A 19323-nucleotide genomic window follows, 5' to 3' on the forward strand; every position below is an offset into this window, starting at 1 on the left:
ATTACCACAGGACCTTCTAAAAAGTCCCTCTCCATCCATCTTTCTTATAGGGGACTATAGGTACTGGCAGGGTGATATATGATCTTCCTAGGGCCTTCTTTCTACAGGCTGAATAACCCCAGCTCTCTGAGTCTGTCTTCATAGGAGAGGTGCTCCAGCCCTCTGATCATCATGAAATAGCCCCGTAAATTTTTATGATCTTAGGAATATGTTTTAATAGACTCTGTCTTTAAAGTAACAATTCAATTTTGTTTGCTCTTAATATCAATAAATATGCACAAGTGTTTGAAGCTCCATCTATTTGTTGGAGGCATTGTGAAAACAAACCTTCCCAGTTCTGTCTCATAAGGCTTTAGAATTTTTAGGATTTGGCTAAACTTTTCTGAGTTACTAATTAGTGAACTAAAGAATCTCAACAAAACACAAGCAAATGCTACATGAGAAATGATTGAATCCCCCTTCCTAAGGGGGGGAGGGAGAGCCTCCAGGAGGGAGAGCCACGGACTGCAAATAGAACATGAATAAAGAAAAGCCTTCCACCAGCCCACAAGGCAATGTGCTGTTGAATTTCCAGTCATATGTCCTGAGAGAATATTTTAACTTTGCCTCGCTTCTTCTATTTATGCTAATTTGTGTGTTGACTATAACACATTCTGCAATACACATGCTTTCCACTTGTGGGTGCAGAATGTGATGAGGGTAATTTTCTCACTAAAATTCAAAGGAAAAAAATCTACTTAGGATAGATACAACTAAGTTTGAAAGGGAATTAATTTCATTTTTAATGACACTGATAATAAAGCCACAGTTTCTACTTTGTGTCAAGATTAAATTACAAAAGTGCTATAATCTGTCTCCTGGAAAACAGAGCATAGCCTTTGTGTAAAAATAGGTTTGCATGAGAACCTTTTGTATGAAAATGTTTTGTATGTTAATTTTGTATCATAAAAGCTAATTTTCATAATGTATAGAATTATCCAGCTGAGTAAGAATATTACCTACAAAACTCTTCCAACTAGATGTGATTGCAACCATAAAGAAGAAAAAAAGAAGAAAAAAGAAGAAAATAAGAAAACACACATCCTCAACAAATCCATTCCTATTTATTCCAAGGTGCAAAATTAATCAAGTATACTGCAAGGGCTGGGACCCCTCTTGAAACTTGGCTGATTGACACATGTTAATATGTGTATCTGTTGAGGATACCCCTCTATGCAATATAAAAATTAAGGCCTGCGGTAAAATTCTACAACTATTTCAAAACATATTGAACCAACACCTAAGAGATACAAAATTGTGATATCCCTCACACCCACTACCCATAAAAAAATCCACTGATTCCTAGGAATCGTGGAGTAAGGGCACTGACTAATGAGAAATGAGTTGATGACTACAATTTAGATTTTGAACTATTGGATGCTGTATGATTACTCATGTTATTGCTTCAGCTGTTTCTATATTTTCTCCTATTATCTTCATTAATCAACTCCATAGACACCCCATAAACTGAAGAAGATAACTTGGAAAGAACCATTTATTACACGGTTGAGTCACGGAGTGGATGTAAGAGACTGAAAAAGTTCATGCCTCAGACATTGATATAAACTCTTCCTCATTGAAGCAAAACTGTATAAAGATTGAAGCCCATCCCTCCCTAAAAACTGCCTGATGGAAACTTTGGACTGAAAATCAAACTGCAGAGATTAGATAAAGGGAAACCCATTTGTCACTCATCTGAGACCCAGGGAGAAATAAACAACTAACCAAGGAAAAGAAGAAGAGTCAAACCCTGCAGCTGTACTGAGATTCTTTCCTGGCTGGGTTTGGGGTAGGGGAGATTACAGCCCACAGAAGCCAGGTTTACACGGACTCCCCCCTGAAACGTGGGGGAAGGAGGTTTGGGGGAGTAACCTCTTGTCAGAGGCAGCAAGTTGTTCTCCCTTATACAAGCTGTGAAACCCCCAATCCCACAGGCCACGTCCAAAGGACATGCAAGTGAGAGGCAGTTGAGGGGGGGCTTAGCCCATCAAAGACACCCCAACGTGCTCCCCAGGGTGATGCAACAAATCCAGAGACTGTTGTAAGAAACAATGGCAAACACCCCTGTCCCCCGTCCCCATCCCCCAGGGAAGTAGCTGGGTTTTCCTACCTAGCCTGAGGGTATATTAACCCATTGGATTCTATGCTTTTTGGGGCACCGTCATCACCAAGAAGACCAGCTGGAGAGGATCAATGGAACATTGCTGTGATCAAGGATAGTGATATTTTCTTTATTTTGTCTCTGTCACTTTCTTTCATCCCCCACCCCCCCCCCCCACACACACACCTCTTTTCTATTTCTTTCTTTCTCTATCTCATGTTTACTATCAAATAAAACCCTTACTACTGACTTTAGCATATGGTCTCATGTTGCATATGGGTAAAACCTTACAAAGGAAGGCCTTGCAAAATCATGGCTCAGGCCTGATACATTGGCTAAGCAGAAAAGGACTGTGGGAAAGTGACACAGCTGAATTAGAGGTAGAAACACAAGTTATGTAACCACTGCATGTTCGCATTGTGGTGTATGGTGGTTAGTTGAATTATGTTTGCAATGCTTAAAAACTATGTACCTGATGATGGGCTAATTGATCAAAAGGTTGGGTTTTTGGAATCAAGGGCTCACCTTTGCACCTGCCTGGGGACACTGCGTCACTACGAACCCTCACCTCACAGTCTCATTTGCACCTTAATTTGGGCAGAGGCATTGCTAATAATTTTAATAACTGAATCTCAACAACCTCTAAGACCAAGGGGAAGCCTTACTTTCTCCAGCCTTCTCTCACCTCCCAGTTCTGGGACTCCTGAGAGCCATTCCCAGCAGTAAAGTTGGAAGAAAAGAAGGCTTTCAGTAATTCTGCCTTCCCCGTGTCTTCCATTACCAGAACGTCCTTCTAATTCAGCAGCGACCCAACATTCTCCCCAGTCTCCCTTTTAATGCTGTGTACTTGTAGAAGCCCTTCTCTTCTAAAGCCCTAACCCATGGCATTCCTCTAAGTAGGTCTTTCAAGAGGCCACAGTTAGCTCTCCAATAGTTTATGGATCCAGTCCTTCCTAATGCTCTGCTTCCTCCACGCAGGATCCCCAGTTCCACCATCTCATGGTTACAGCCAGGGCTGCCCCCAAACTTCACATCCTCAGTCCATCCCTGGGGGGTTGTTAGTACAAGGTCCAGCAATGTGTCCCAGCTGTGTCCCTTCCCTGCCTCTTGCCCACCCCCAAATGACCCTGAAGAGGAGAGTGAGAAACACAAAGACTTGACTCTCTGCAAGCACTGCTCAGCAATGACCAACCCCAGGTGGTCACAAGTCTAGTGCAGCCTGACAGGGACATGCACCAGCACAGCACTGAGATCTGCCACAGAGCGTTAGGACTTCTGGACAGATGCAAGAGGGGTTAGTAAAAGGCTGCATGCAGCTTTGGGATGAATAGCCAAGGGGAAGATCTTGGTGCCTCCCTGTTTGTATGTGCAGCTCAGCAGTCACCCTGAGGAGGGTGGGCAAGGGGTCTCAGGCAAGAGATGCAACAGTTCTGCAAGTCTCACTTTTGGCACTGCTTGTAAACATCAGTCTTCTTATGGCTCAGACCTCATCTGATGCCAGTATTTTTCTATACAGTACACTGCATAAAAGAAGAGCCTATGGCTTCCCACGGTGACAGAAGTTCCTTGGATGTTTCCCTCCCAGTCTGTGGGGGCTGCTTCTGGAGCAAAGCACGGTTATAGGTGTGACAGAGGCTGGACTGAGGACAAGGACTGCCTCTGTTGTGTCCCAAAACCACTAAGAAACCACATTACGATGCCTTGGTGATCTGGGTGTGCCCCATGTAAAAACAGTTTCTCTTTTGAAGGTAAAATACAAACATTCATAACATTTAGTGTTTATACAGTTAAAGTGGAAAATATATTGCCTATTACCTTAGTTACACAGGCTTTGGAAGGAAGACACATAAATAAAACAGCTCCTGAAAACACACTGGCTTATGTTTCCATATTACTATATTGAAATATTGAGCTCAATAAACCATGAATGATTGATGATGAAAGCTGTATAAACAGTTCAGAGTCAAATTAAATGGAACTTCTTTACAACCTATTTCATAAAAAATTAACCTACACAGGATTATAATTTAATCTTTGTGACCTGCCTCCTTATCTGCAGAATCTAAAAAAACAGCAACAAAAAAACCAAAGGAAAATCAAAAACACCCATTAGAACCTCCAAAATCACAGAGAAGATTCCGTTCACAGATAGATATCATGTTGCTCCTGATGAAAGCAGGAGGAACACAAGACAGACTTGACCCATTGTGTCCCTAAGGGAGAATTACCTCACTTAGCCCTCAGCAGGACACTCCCCACCAGGGTTCTGCTCTCTTGCGTGACAAGATCTCTGAGGGCAATCACAAAAGTGAGAAAAGCAGATAATTACAGATGTTCAGGGAGACCTTGTGATAGGAATGGCAATGTACTGCTGCAAGCACATTCTCCACAGAGTTGCCCTGTCTGCCTGCCTGTTGAGGTTCTGCTCCATGCCAACAGTCCTCCCTAGTCAGGTAGAATGAGTTTGTTGCTTTTCAGTTTACGGGGTTTGTTTTAAACTCAGCCCATTCACAATAATGCATGAGACAGCAAAGGGATTTGAAGTAGTTCCTGGCAATTTGCCTCTCCCTAAAATCTTGCTTTTGTCATCCTGTAACCTTAGAACGGCCCAGAAGAATCTGGACAGATGATTTTTTTGTTTTACTTGTAGAATATCCTTTTCAAGACATTCTTCTTCTAAACAGACTTCATGGAAGTGGCAGACAGGCACGTGAACCATGAGGGGGGAGTCTGCTGCAGGTTCAAATACATCTGCACACATAAATTGAAGCCTCTTTACCTAGAACTGGTAAAGCTGCTCTAGCTGGTGGCTGTGTAAGGATCCACTTACATGGGAGACGAGTGTCTCAGTGTCTTTAACAGTTAATGGAGGTCTGCTCAACAAAGGCAATGGAGCACTGTGGTGGTGTGCTCCCCTCTCTTTTTCAGCCTGCACTGCCACCTGAGAAATGCTCATTAGGCCTCAGCCTTGATGAACAGCACCTGGGCTCAGCTCCTCTTGAGCTTGTCAGAAACACTGTCTGCTCCTAGGAACTGCTGCTGTCTAATCAGCTCCAGGGTTTTTTCATGATCAGCCTTGGAAACTCTTTTCCTTGCCTCCACAGCGTAATGTCCCTGTTCTCACACTTCCAGAGAAAGTGGGCTGACATGTAGTGTGGCCAGGTTGGAACACTGGAATGAACACAGCCTTGCAGCCCTATAAACAGTGGTCCAAAAGGAGTCCTTTGGGCTGCAGTGGGCTGTGACCAGTGACCTCCATCTGAGTGGGGCCTCTCAGAGCCTGCAAACTGAGCTTTGCTGTACTTGGAGGATCACTGAATGACAATGAATTCTGGGCCAAAAGCCCCACTCCTCAAGGCTCAATCCTTTACCCATTGAGGAGGTGCAAAAGCATCCAAAGTGAGTGTTTCACTATCTTCAGGGGGGATTTTTCACAGGTACCTTGCACTGACCTTTATATCTGTGTGCATACACGTGTACATCACATGCTATAGTAACTCTGGGAGAAATGCTGCTCTCTCAGAGATCTAAGTTAGGCCTGCAAGTCATAAGTTATAAACTACGTTTAATGCTGTTAAGCACTATTCCCTGCTTAATTGTTACGTTTAAGTTATAAGTTAAGAACTGTTAAGTTTGAGTGCTGTTAAGCTTTTAGGTTGTATTTCTTTTTTTCCTTGCCCTTTCTATCCTTTGTCACACACACATAAGTTCCTACACACACATATTTCTAGGTTTATTTCTGTTTTGATTGACTGTATTTTGTTGGGTTTTTTTTTCCTCAGTGTGCCTTAACTATTTTGTAAGTAGTAGAGTGAGCCTTGAATAATAAACATTGTTGTGCTGTTGCTTATTATTAAATCTGGCTTTTACTGATACTCTTGCCAGTGGTTTTTCAAGCAATCTCAAACTCTCATTCATACGAAGCAGTGAAGAGAGCTGGATGTTGGACCAGTGCAGGTGGACACTGCACTCTCACTCCAAGTGGACACAAAGAATGTTTGAGGAATGTCCTGGGAAAGGAAGGAAGGAAAACCACTCTCAGTTAGAGGATAATTCCTACCCAAGGTAGGTAAATGGAAAGAAAGGCCACTGGCTTTACATTTGTGTTTTACTATTAGTAATCTAAGAGCACTGCTAACTGAACAGGAGTGATTTCCCTGGACCATATTCCAGGTGACAAGCAAGGATAAAGTAAAGGGTGAAGAAAAGTGAAGGTACCAGGGAAAGACCAAGGTAGGATCAGGATGAACTCTGGTTCATTTTTGAGAAGTAGTATTGACTGTGGCTGTCAAAACTCAGGGATCAGAAAGATCTTTTTCTAAGGACGTGAAGTCTCTATCTGATATGTCAGCATTCTAGGAAAAGCAGAAATTCCCTGGAAGGTTATGCAATACTGTATGTAAAGCAAGTTACCCAGGTAGTGACACCTCTGCAAACACTCTGGCTCACAAAATGAAAAGGACACATTGATAAAAATATCACCAGCAACAGAAGATATTACCCTGACATGCACACCCATAATAAATCAACATATGCCAGGAGAGATTGGATTAACTTGACATGGAGATAACTGATAACTTCTCTAACATCCTGTTTCTGATGGCACAGAAACACTGGGGAGCAGAAGATCAGTGTTACATAAGTTGTGTGTTTGCCAGAAAATTTCCCTTATAAGGAAGTATAAAATTTGCTTCCAGTAAATGAAATGGGGAGGGATTTGAATGGTCATCGCCCCCTCAGATAACAGAACATGTGCTCACATTAGACCCTGAGATTCTTTACTGTGTCTGCGTCAGGGACCGAAGACGTGTCTCAAGCCTGCCATATTTGGTCCACTGCTGTGCACGTCGACAAGATAATGCAGAAGATGACCTTATTGTTATCTGGTAGGACTCTGACCTTCAGAAATTAAACTATGTATCAGACAGCTGGTTCAATTTATCCTGTGAAAGGGGAGTAATACAAAATAAAGCCATTGTTGGCATGGAAGTGTTATCATGACCTCATCTCATGTGCTGGCCCCAGGTGAGATGATGTTGAAAACGGCTACTCTCTGGGGAGGAGATACAAGGTGTGGTCCTAGGGTGGAGGGGAGAGGATGCCATGATGCAAGCCATTTTCATCTAGGGAATACCCTGAAAGTGCCTTCCTAGCCCTCCCTCTCAGAAGCCATGCTCTATGTCCTCCTGTGGTTCAGTGGCTTTTCCAGAATCCGGGGGTTGGTATGTATTAATTGCTAACATGACTGATAAAATTAATTTCCTTTGCAATTCTGAGTTTGTTGTGAGGGGTTTTTTTGTGCATGGGCATCCTCCTGAACCTCTAACAGTGTCTCTGAGCTCCAATAAATCAAAGTTCAGTTCATTTTCAGTATCAGTATTCTCTGATTTACATATTCAAAATAATACAGTAGTGTTTAAAATAAAAGCTACCACCAAAAATTTCAAGCAGACATTGCCTGATCAAAGCAGGAGTAAAAGTGAGGCACTGTAGTTTTACTCTGTGGTTTTTCTCCATAAATAATGTGCTTACAGTTCCTGAAGATCTCTGAGACCTGAGTGACCATTTTATGAGGAAAGTTATAAACGTATATGCAAATAAAAGCAGACTACAAAGATAACATACTCCCTAGTAAAAACAACTGGTCAAAGAGGCAAACAATTTGCACTTCTCATGGAAGTAAGTTGGGAAATCATTCATGTACATTAAGGAAAGTGAAATATTATGGACCCTTTATAAGGATATACAAGTACAAAAGTTGATTAGGCTCTTTGGCAGTGTCTAGTGTCATGGTACATCATATCATCGCCTTCTAGGGTTTTATGCAGTCTTCTTGGGAAACCTCATGATTATGGAATTATTGTGGAGACAGGACATTTTCTTTAAGTCAGCTGGAAAGAAATATTCCTCAGAAATAAAGTAATGAAATATGGCAGCATACCTTGCCTTTCTGGTATCCTACACTGATAAGCTGAAATTCTCTTCCTCATGATAATGTTCAATTGAAACAGACAGTTTCTATCCACAGCATCACCCAGACAGTTAAAACACTTAGGCACCTTCACTCTTCCCAAAAACAAAAGTGAAAAATCAAATGAATGCAATCTCATCATGCAGCAGAGGAGCCACTCATCCTGCCAGCACCCAGCAGGTGGCAATTTCACAGTGTCACTGTGTGCTCCCAAAGGAAAGGAAAAGCAGCGCCTCAACACAAATAAACATCTGTTACTTCTGGGTCCTGGTGCCACAATAACTTCTGGGGTTTCTTTGGACTCTTATATTCTAGAGCCACCCTAGAGGAAATCAGGAATTCACCTCCCATTCTGCTGCCCCCATCACCCAGCCACCCCCATCATTCCTTGGTGGGCATTTTCCGGAAGGCCAAGGAAAATGTGATCCTATCTTGCACGCTGGCTGGTGAAGGCACAGAGGGCACACATCTCCCACTGGCAGCCCCCGGTTTGACAATGAAACTGCTCTCTTGGGACACAGGGCTTTGAGACACTGCATTTCCCACATCATCTGCGGTCATGCAACCTCAGAGCCACAGGCTGTCACTGCCTAGCACAGGTACCAAAGTCCTATTGTTTCAGCCACACATGCAAACACGGCAGTAGCTAAGCAGCCCTCAGAGTACTCCTGCCTCATCAAAATGCATGGAAAGGATAGGATAGGATAGGATAGGATAGGATAGGATAGGATAGGATAGGATAGGATAGGACAGGAAACAACTTCTCTGTCAGGTGCTATGGTGGGGACTGCAAAAATCCATGAAATTTCCTTCATAAATGGCACAGTCATGCCTGATGCTACGTTATGATGGAAAAAATGGGATAAAAATCTTCTTGATGGCGACAATTTTTTTTATTCCAGTGTCCAGTGTGTCTCACATAATTGGCAAAGCACTTTCCAATGGCAGCCTGGGTGCATTAGGAAATGTCCCTCTGTTCTGGCATTTCAAAAGCAAGGCAGAAATAAGCCACCTGAGAATTTGATAATGCAAGCGTCCTTGCCCTGGGAAAAAACAAAGACTAAGTGTAACAAATTGTATCACAAAAAATTCCAGCAAGAAATTGTTACAGGCAAAAGCTGTTTACGCCTACAGGGAATTTCCATGAATTAATCTATTTGCCATTTTAAAATCTATTAAATACAGATTCTGATATCAAGGGAAACTGAAAAAAACCCCAGCCAACCCTGAAGAAAAAACCCTGCTTCCCTTTTCATACCTCTTCCTCCCCCTACCCTTTTTGCTCCTCACCCCTGGTTGTGCTCAGCCCCTTTGCTGAGGCCAGTGCAGGAGACTGAGGCCAGCACGCACCAGGACACAGCTCCTCAGGGCTGCATGTCTCAGCTCCTGGTCCCTTGGCTCCAGCCCCTGCCCAAGTACTCTCTTCCCTCCTTCTGCTCCAGTGAGGACCTCTCCCCTTCTTCTCCTCTCACCCTGGCCTTGTTTCTCCTTTTGCTTGGTGTTTACCACCCTCACTGGTTTATGTGGTCTTGAAGTGGACAATGTACCTGTGTTAGGTACAGTCTAAGACCACCTAGAGATGGGACCACTGGGATATTAGAAATTAATTGATTGTATTTCTGAGTCCCCACAAACCTTGCAAAGATGCAAGTACAATCTGCTTAAATGTTAGGCACCAGTTATCCATCTTGGCTGTCTTCTAGGCATGTCAGATAGACAGATAGATAGATCAATAGATGGTTAGATAGAGATAGATATATAGATAGATATATAGCTATACATCAGCTTTCCTTTTCACCATTTCTATAGCATTGGGAAACACAAAGAAATTTTGCTGCAAGTATCTGCCTATGGGCAAATATGTATAAGCAGCAATTCACTGGGATTTCACTTGAAATTTTCAGCAAATGCAACACAACAATCAGGAGAGCTTGTGCCTTCATCCAAAAAACACCAGAAAGCTGTCTGGCAGAAGTCCTGTAGACCAGCTCCTAGCTCTGCCCCAAGAAGCATTTCAGATTTTGTCCTATTGAAATTAATACCAGAGCATGAATAGGCAGGGAACAAGGACAAGAATCCAGGTTCTGGGAGAAGACTGGCATATACTTCTTTCTTCAAGTCCATTCTGAATTCAGAGTTGGTGGAGTAATCTTTGCACGCCATAGGTGAGATTCCCAAGTCTTAGAGCTACGGGCACCACCTGAGCCCCGTGTACTGGGTACCCTGACTGGACAGCTCCTGCCACTAGGGGTCCTGCCACTAGGCCACGTCCTGCCTCTTGACCATTACCAGAGTTTCTCTCAAACTCCTGAGGAGCCAGAAAGGAACTGTCTATGACAAGTGGTTAAATTTTATTTTCTGCCTTGTTGAACTTCAAAAAGTCACAAACACTTCATGGCTGTTTTTTACAGCTAGACACCATCTCTTCATGTCTGTTGCAATGTCAGTGAATCTTCCACAACATGGTCTAAGGCCAGATTTTCCTAGAAATCTTCTTGGTGTCTGGCTATGGATAGGTGTGTCTTTGTGATTTATTCCCACCCAGACTTCTATTCTTCTTCCTAGTTATGTCTATGTGAGAAAGGCTATATTTTTCAGCTGGCTAACTCTTTAATTAAAGAGTGTGTCTACATGACATCAAGTAGCCACCCCTTTTTCTGTTGACAAATTCCTTCTATGTAAACAGCTCTTACTCTAACATAGTGTCAATCCTTTCAAGGAAACTGAGAACCGAACATGGGAGAAGCTATCACTGGAGTCATGCTAATTAACACTTAGATTTTGACAAGTTAGGAGCTACAGGAAATAGCTTCAAAGTGTCTGTCTCCCAGAGAGAAATTCAGAGCTGACATACGTGTCTCAGAAAACCTGTGCACAGAAAAAGGAAGCACCAGGATGCAACCTGCCCTAGTGCTGAGTGCAGCAGGAGATACATAACCTTGCTCAGAGCCTGGCTGGCTCTTTTATACTCACAGGTGCCAAGCCTGTCTTCCCTAGATGGGAGAGAAGAAATGCCTACAACTTTTCTGCAAGTACTGGCAGGAGATGAAAGAAGAGAGTTGCTTCTCTCAAAGGCAAGGAAAAGAAGTGCCTGTTAGGTATTAGATAATTATCTGGACACCTGACTAGCACTGCCACATCTGAGCTTAATGTTCTTCTCAGCCAGAAGCCACTCAAACCACTGTCACCAGTGTCAATAACACCAGGCTGCAGGGGAGGTTTTGGACTTGGAAAGATTCTTTCTATGATTGCTACTGCATAAAGCTCTGGCATATCACACTAGTGATATTCTTGTGATATTCTTGCTAACTGGAGTCACTAACCCTTGTTTCAAAGTCTATTATTTCTTCCGCTGTCACTCCCCTGTTTTGTAAACCTGTGTACACTGAAAGAGCAAACACTGCAAGATGCATATCACCACTGTCTGTGTTTTGTTCCCAGATAGGAGAATAATCTTTAGTGGTGAAGTATCATCTGCAGCAGATTTGGAGAAAATAAGAAACAGAAGTCTACCTTTTCTGATCACTGGTACCAAGTGCTTTGCAGGCTACTCCGGTACCATGGGCTGGCTGAGGCTATCCTGCTGGCACAGTCTGGTGCAAGGGCCATGCTGGGCATACAGCACAGGCTCATTGCCATGTGATCTTCTGAACTCCTCAAAAGATCACTACACCTCACCTCTCACCTTTTAATTCTACTCTCTCCTTCTTACAACATGGAAGCTAGTTCTGTATTTAATATTGTAACACTGGCTTTATTGATTCTATTAGATATTGTGGAAGTCCCTTCCCTAGGCTTCTGGTAAGTTCATATACACAAGGATCACATTAAATCCTGTTTACTACAGGAAGTTCAAGGTATTAGATCCCAAGAGGCAGCCCCAAATTTACCTGAAATCCCTCCTGTCTCCTACATGTGAGCTTTCATGAGACAACTGTGCATGACACAGTCTTGACTCCAGATGCTCTTTCCTCCTGCTGCACCTGACTCCTCCCCTCGTAACAGGCCCAGCACTCATTTGACTCCCCAGTGAGTTTGTTCAGTTCACTATACACAGAAAAAGTCATTTCTTGCGGGCTACGGTAAACGAGTGGACAGGAAACGGGAGCACACGGAACAGGGGCAGGCGGCGGGGGAGCGCAGCAGGGGAAGCCCGATCTGCCCTGCTGCCCGTCCCGGGGAGCCCGTGAGTCACGGCGAGGGAGGGCCCCGGCCGCGCCCACCTCCGAAAGCTCCGCGTTACTTCCACGGCCCCAGCGGGCAGAGGGCGGCTCTGAACTCCTCTCCCTCTTTCTCTCCTCGCTCTCTCCTCTCCGCCGCCCGCACAGTCCGCGCCGTCGGGCCCCGGCGTGGGACTCGCCCGCGGCGAGGAGCTGCGGCCGGCAGCCCGTGCCCGCCTGGCCCATGGCGGAGCCGCGGGACCCCGCGGAGCGCTGCTCCTGCCGCAACACCAACTGCGTGGAGCGGCCGCTGCGCCGGCTCTTCGAAGGGCTGGCGAGCGGCGTGGCCGCCTGCCCCTGGCCCTTCGTGCTGGTGCCGCTGCTGCTGTCGGGCGGGTTGGGCGCCGGCTTCGTCTTCCTGCCGCAGCGGCAGGCGAACGACATCGAGGGGCAGTTCACGCCGAGCTGGGGGCCCGCCAAGGCCGAGCGCGACTTCGTGCGGCGGTACTTCCCCACCAACGACTCGGAGCGCTTCTCCGCCCCGCGGCTGCCCACCGAGGGCGCCTACGCCGCCCTCATCGCCGTGGCGACGAGCGGGACCTCGGTCCTGGACGCGGCGGCGTGGGCAGAGGTGCTGCGGCTGAACGCCACCGTGCACGACGCCGAGTACGAGCGGCTCTGCGCCCGCACCGCCGGCGGCTGTGCCAGCCCCAACGAGCTGCTGTCGTCGCGGGGCGACGCGGGACCGCCCGCCCCGGGGAGCCTCCGCTTCCCCGTCAACGACGGCGTCTTCCTGGGGGCCGCGCTGGGCGGCGTGGAGACGGACGGCGAGCGGCTGCTCAGGGCGCGGGCCCTGAAGCTGGTCTATTACCTGCGGGAGGACGGCCCCGAGGCGCAGGACAGCCGGCGGTGGCTGGAGAGCTTCCTGCAAAACATCTCGTCCAAAGTGGCGGAGCTGCACCTCGGCTCCATTCAGGTAACGCAGGGGCCGGGTACGGCCGTGCGGAGCCGCCGAGCCCGAACTGTCCGGGCAGCCCCGTCGCGGAATGGAAAGGAAAAGGGACGGTGGTGGAAGAAGGCGAGCGGGTTGCGAGGGCCAGGGCAATGTTCCTCTGCCAACGTGATGTTTGGCCTTGCCTGTGCGTTTGTACAAAGAACAAGAAGAGGGAAAGTGCTTTATCATTTCTTGTTCTTTTAACGCCAGGTAACTTATTTTACTTCGCTGTCCAGACAACAGGAGTTTGAAGGAAATACCAAGAGTGTGATCCCGCTCTTCTCCATAACATATTTCCTGACAATAACCTTTGCAATCGTCTCTTGCCTAAGGTAAAATGTCTCCAAGCTGTGGCTCAATGAGCAGTGATCTCTGCTCTTCTTTACCATCCTCCAGTTGGTTTCTGCTCTTGCCGAGTGAAGGCGTTCTTGAAACTGCAGGCTTCCAGTGACATTTAATAATATAACAATATTTAACAATATAACAATGACTTTTAATAATAAGATATTAAATAATAGACAATATTTGATTTTTCTTGTCTATCTGTGCATATTTCCTAACTGCTTAGATGAGGTTCATGGTAAGTACCAGATAAATACCTGAACAAGTCTTCAGTGTAGACATGACCACCTTGAATGCTCACCTCCTAGAGAAATTAATCTTGTCCACTGCTGCCACCTAGGATCTCTCATAACATCATTCATCAGGTGTTCTCTTCAGACAGGGTATTGTCTAGGAAATATATGACAGGAAATATATATATATATATATATATATATATATATAATGAAAAAATATACAACGAAGATTTTCCTTGAAATATTTTCAGACTGAGCTGTATAAGAAATAATATCTGGCTTGCAATCTGTGGAGTGCTTTCTTCTGGCTTAGCTGTATTAAGCAGCTTTGGATTGATGCTCTTCTGTGGAGTGCCATTTGTGGTCACTGTAGCAAATGCACCATTCCTCATTCTGGGTAAGTAGAAAAAGTGAGTTGTGTTCAGATACAAAGACCAGAGTGAAGTTAAAACAACCTAATGGTGTCATTCTTTTATGATGTGAATGTCAGATGATGCAACATTTTCTCCTGAAGTGAGTGTAGGAGATACCCAGAGGTGCAGCCCCCTCAGAGCACCTACAGGTGGGCAAGCCCCTCAGCTCAGCTCAGCGTGCCCACAGTGGGACTGGAGATGGGTTCTGGTGCAAGGGCAGCTTTCCCCAGAAGACAAGGCCTGATCTAGATCCACTACTACAGCAGGAAGACTGAAACTGGGAGAGTGGTAAGGTCAGCACTTCTGGCATTGTTCTAGTGTCCCTGGAAGTGTAGCCAGGAGGATTTTGCAATATAACATCTGTGTACAAACCAGTCTCAGTTGGCTGCACAACTGAAGTGATGCACCATTTGGGCAAGCAGCTCCCCCCAAAAACCCAAGGACGTTGGTATCATTGCAGCCTTGTTACACTGACTGCTTAACAGTCAGTGCTGAACTTTCCAAGTACTGATAGCATTGCTGCAATTAGATAATGTTTCCAACTAGATAATGTTGCTGCAAACAAATTACTGCTTTTAAAATCCTTACTGGTCTCCTAAATCATACATTTATCTGATGTTTTCTTCGGCTTGGTCTCATGCTGAGGAAAACACATGGAGCTGCCAGGTTGACCGAGGCTGTGCATCATCCTAAGATGTCCAATGCAAATGCTCCTTTGGGCAGGCATTGTTTCTTTGTTTCCTGCATAATTCCTGCATGATTTACTTTTGCTTGCTCATCAATTGCAGTGCCTCTGATTACCAAAAAGCCCCTTTTGTATACCTGGGAAAGGGCTTAAGGCAGTCTCTTCAGATCTTCAGAAATAACACGCAGACTTTTTGTCTTCCTTGCGTGAAAGCAAACAAATTCTCAGTACATCAGAGGATTTGCTTTGAAGGCTGCTTGCTTTCCAAAGCAGCCTGGCTCGCTGCCACCCAAGTAATACCTTTGGATGTGCTGCTTAATTCATCTTTGCATGTTTACTGGCAATTGCCTGTTCAGGTAGCAGGTAATGATTTCATCTCTTCTTCTGTGCTTGGCTAAATCTCATTCCGCTATTCGCACAGCCTTGCTTTCCCTTCTGTGTGATTAATTTTCAGTGAATAGAAGAGCCCTTGACGACATGGCAAAATACTGAAAGGTGTGAGATAATAATCTTGAGAGTTAGCAGAGGTGAGAGAAGCCCATTGGCTCTTCATTTTTGAACTTCAGCTCACTTACTCTGGCATCTTAGCGAAACCCAAATCCAGGATCCAGTCTTCCTGGCAGTTTTTCCCAGGGACCTGTCAGGTAATATTTGTGAGCACATCAGTATAAAGGTGAACAAAAATCAGTAATAAATCGTGAATAAGTGCTGGAAAATAAACTGGAGAGAAGTGGAGGGCAAAGAGCATAAAAAAGTGAGCCACTGGAAAACTGGAATCACTCTTCTCCCATGTGGTAGCAACTGCTCTTCCTGCCTTCTGAAGGCAGAACAAGAAATTATTGGTCTAAGTCGCTGCAGCGCTGAAGAAGAGATTCCAGAGATAATGGGGGGTGCTTCCAATGGTAAGAATAGTTGAGCATCAGAATGTGTGATGCTTTGAAATCTGTGTCATCTGCATCATGGACATCAGCTACAAGACACTTGTCAGAGATGTGCTCAGTCCTTCCGCAGAGTCGCTGAGGGATCAACAACCCATCAGGTCACCAGGAGGTGCTGAAAGGTAATACATTCAGCCACACACAAAGGATCTGTTTTCCAGATTCTCTTGTAACTTGCATCAGCGCTCGAGCAGTGTTAGTAGCCCACCTTCCTTTTTCAGATTTTCTGCAGAATGAAACATGATTAATGTTGTAGTTTTGTTGGGTGTTGGTGGAAGCTGCCATTTGCAGTGCAGCGTTAACAGTCTCTCCTCTTGCAGGGGTTGGCGTTGATGACATGTTCATCATGATTGCTTCCTGGGAACAAAGTTCAAAGAAAAAACAGAACTCCAGTGTTAAATCTCTGCTGGCTGAGACTTATGCAGAGGCAGCACTTTCTGTGACCATCACCACTCTGACGGATGTTTTGGCCTTCTTCATTGGCACCTGGACTGCTTTTCCGTCCGTGAGGTCTTTTTGCCTCTATACAGGGACGGCTTTTGTCTTCTGCTATGTATATACCATGACCTTCTTTGGGGCAGTTCTGGTATTAAATCACAAAAGGGAGCAAGGGAACCGACACTGGCTGACTTGTGTGCCTGTGGACGTAGGTCAAGATCAGGCTGAGAACTCCTGCTTGTACAATGCTTGCTGTATCGGCAGCTGTTCTAGGCAGCCATCTCAGCCAGAAGGTGAGCATCCAATGAGCGTATTCTTTAAAAAGCATTATGGCCCTTTTGTTACAAATAAATGGATCAAGGTGCTCCTGGTGTTGCTCTATGGAGCATATTTGGGTGGCAGCATTTATGGGTGTACTCAGGTCAGGGAAGGCATCGATCTCCGAAATCTGGCAAATGATGCCTCCTACGTTATTCCATACTATGATGATGATGACAAATACTTCTCCACATATGGACCCAGGGTCATGGTTGTTGTTACTGAGAGTGTAGATTACTGGAATGAGTCGGTGCGTCTTGGCATTGAGAGCTGTGTACAGAATATAGAGAACATTTCCTATGTAGATAAGAAGTACTCAGAGTCATGGCTGAGAATATACACAGACCTTGCCAAAAGGTACCCGATAAATATAAACAGTAAGACTGACTTCTTAAATAAATTAACTATACTGTTTGGAGTTCTGCCCAGTTCTGAGTGGGACATAAACAAGACTCAGGATGCAATAGAGGCTTCACGTTTCTTCATCCAGACAGTGAACGTGACATCAGCCGTGGATGAGAAGAATCTCCTCAATCAGTTAAGAGAGGCAGCCAAGCAGTGCAGCATTCCACTGAAGGTGTATCACCCAGCCTTCATCTACTACGACCAGTACCTGGTAATAGTGCAGAACACTGTTCAGAACGTTGTCGTTGCTGCCGGGGCCATGCTCGTTGTCTCCCTTCTGCTCATTCCCAACCCGCTGTGCTGCTTGTGGGTGACCTTTGCTATTGCCTCTGTTATAGTTGGCGTCGCTGGTTTCATGACATTCTGGAACGTCAACCTGGATTCCATATCCATGATCAACCTGGTCATTTGCATTGGGTTTTCAGTAGATTTTTCTGCTCATATTTCCTATGCCTTTGTTACAAGTGGAGAGTCATCAGCCAATAAAAGGGCAATTGAAGCTCTGTCCCTGCTAGGTTACCCAGTTCTACAAGGTGCAGTTTCCACAATATTGGGCGTAGTTGTCCTGGCTGCAGCAAACACCTACATCTTTAGGACATTCTTCAAGATCATGTTCCTTGTTATTTTGTTTGGGGCTCTTCATGGTCTTGTTTTTATTCCAGTGTTTTTAACATTTTTTGGAATCTTCGGCAGTTCACCTCACAATACCACGTCTAAAAGGTTAGAGCATAGATTTAGAAATGATAAAGACTGTCCATGAATTATTTAAATATTTTATATATTTACTATGTGGAGGCTCAAACACAGTGACTGTCAGGGAATATAAGACATAAAAAGTAGAAGAATAAATACATCAGATCAACAAAGGCTTCAGAAAAGCCAGGTAAGAAAATTAACAACAAACCGCACAGAATGGATTTGCATTTTTTACCTTTATGTATGTAACTACCAGCTTACTGTTGCCAATTATCTTTTTTGTGTGGCTTTTTAACTGAATGTATTAAAATTATTACAAACACTGACCACTGCATCAGGTGAATGGACTATGTTACATGTTTGAAGGACACAGTCATAGCAGGAAAGGGTAATTCTCATTGGACTGTATTTCCTCCTTGTTTGCCTTGGTGCTGTAAGTCATCCCAGCACTGAGCTGGAAGACAGTTTTTACCCAAGAGGCTCAAATCTGGATGTTTTACAGCAAAATTACAAGAGGTCAGAACTGTCTCAGACTGCAATAACTCATAAGCCTTCAGGAGACAAAATGTGCTTAGGTTCTTAATGCAGCACGAAAAAACCTTGGGGAAGACCCACCCCAAGCTGACTCCCATTTTCTATTCAAAGCCTTTTCTTGGTGTCCTGTTTTCTAGCTAAGGCTGAACATTTGGTACCCTTAAGAAGTTTGTGTGTAGCTTCTGTTGGTTGCAGTTTGCAAAGTTTATTGAACTTGCGTGGACCTCCTGAGTAACCACTTGGGTTATGTTGTTCCATGGTATGACAGGGCAGTGATTCGCTAGAGGCAATCACAGCCTGATTTGGGACAAAGTGAAAAAGAAACCCAAGTTTATGCAGCTCAGTCCTAGAACTGTAAAGCCATAAATTCCATTATGTTCATCAGTGACAATCCATCCTGTGATGCATCAATAGTAGCAGCTAAGAATATATGAGGTGGTCTTCTAACCTATGGGGACAAGGCAGTAGGTGAAAATCAATTCATAATTTGTTGCCAATATCATGATAGACCCATTGGAAATAAAATAAGTGATGGTAACCAGTGTTTGTAATTCTGGAAAAATTGGTGTCAAACTTATTAAATCATTCAGTCCAAATCTGCTGCTGTGGTGGGTTTCTTCTGAGAGTCTGAGCAAGTGAGACAAAGCAAGGAACTGCCTCTGTTATACCTGTGGATATCTGGCCAGTTTCATGAGACCCAGTAAACAGGACAGGATCCTTCTCATTCACAGAGTCATAGAATAGTTTGAGTTGGAAGGGACATTTGTGTTGATTTGGCACGGCCTGGTTTTTTGGTAGCAGGGGAGGGCCACAGAAGTGGCTTTTGTGAGAAGCTGCTAGAAGCTTCCAACATGTCTGACAGAGCCAATCTCTGATGGCTCTGAAGATGAACATGCTGCTAGCCAATTAGAGAGGTTGGTAATGCCTCTGTGATGACATATTTAAGAAGAAAATCAAACAGTGCACGTGTAGGTTTTTCCTGGGGTGGCAAGGCGCCGCCACCAGGGCCATCCTGGCAGCGTAAGGCAATGCACTGCAGCTGCCACCATCTTG

At 44.8% G+C, this 19323-nt stretch overlaps 1 protein-coding gene across 1 annotated transcript; it reads left to right on the forward strand.

Annotated features, from left to right (window-relative positions):
• The first annotated feature begins 12383 nt into the window (after positions 1-12383).
• On the forward strand, positions 12384-18854 carry LOC119698175 (patched domain-containing protein 3-like). Its single transcript, XM_038129816.1, has 4 exons — positions 12384-13247; positions 13476-13597; positions 14095-14240; positions 16200-18854. The coding sequence occupies exons 1-4, from the start codon at positions 12516-12518 to the stop codon at positions 17798-17800; spliced, it is 2601 nt and encodes an 866-aa protein (XP_037985744.1). The 5' UTR covers positions 12384-12515; the 3' UTR covers positions 17801-18854.
• Positions 18855-19323: the final 469 nt, after the last annotated feature.

This window comes from Motacilla alba, chromosome 2 (genome assembly GCF_015832195.1).
Source record: "Motacilla alba alba isolate MOTALB_02 chromosome 2, Motacilla_alba_V1.0_pri, whole genome shotgun sequence".
Taxonomy (NCBI): Eukaryota; Metazoa; Chordata; class Aves; order Passeriformes; family Motacillidae; genus Motacilla; species Motacilla alba.

Excerpts from the sequence above, each read along its gene's own strand:
- LOC119698175 (XM_038129816.1), top strand. The coding sequence starts at position 12,516 with ATGGCGGAGCCGCGGGACCCCGCGGAGCGCTGCTCCTGCCGCAACACC. Across the intron at positions 13,248-13,475 it reads TGCACCTCGGCTCCATTCAG|GTAACTTATTTTACTTCGCT; the intron begins GTAACGCAGGGG and ends TTTTAACGCCAG. Across the intron at positions 13,598-14,094 it reads GCAATCGTCTCTTGCCTAAG|ACTGAGCTGTATAAGAAATA; the intron begins GTAAAATGTCTC and ends AAATATTTTCAG.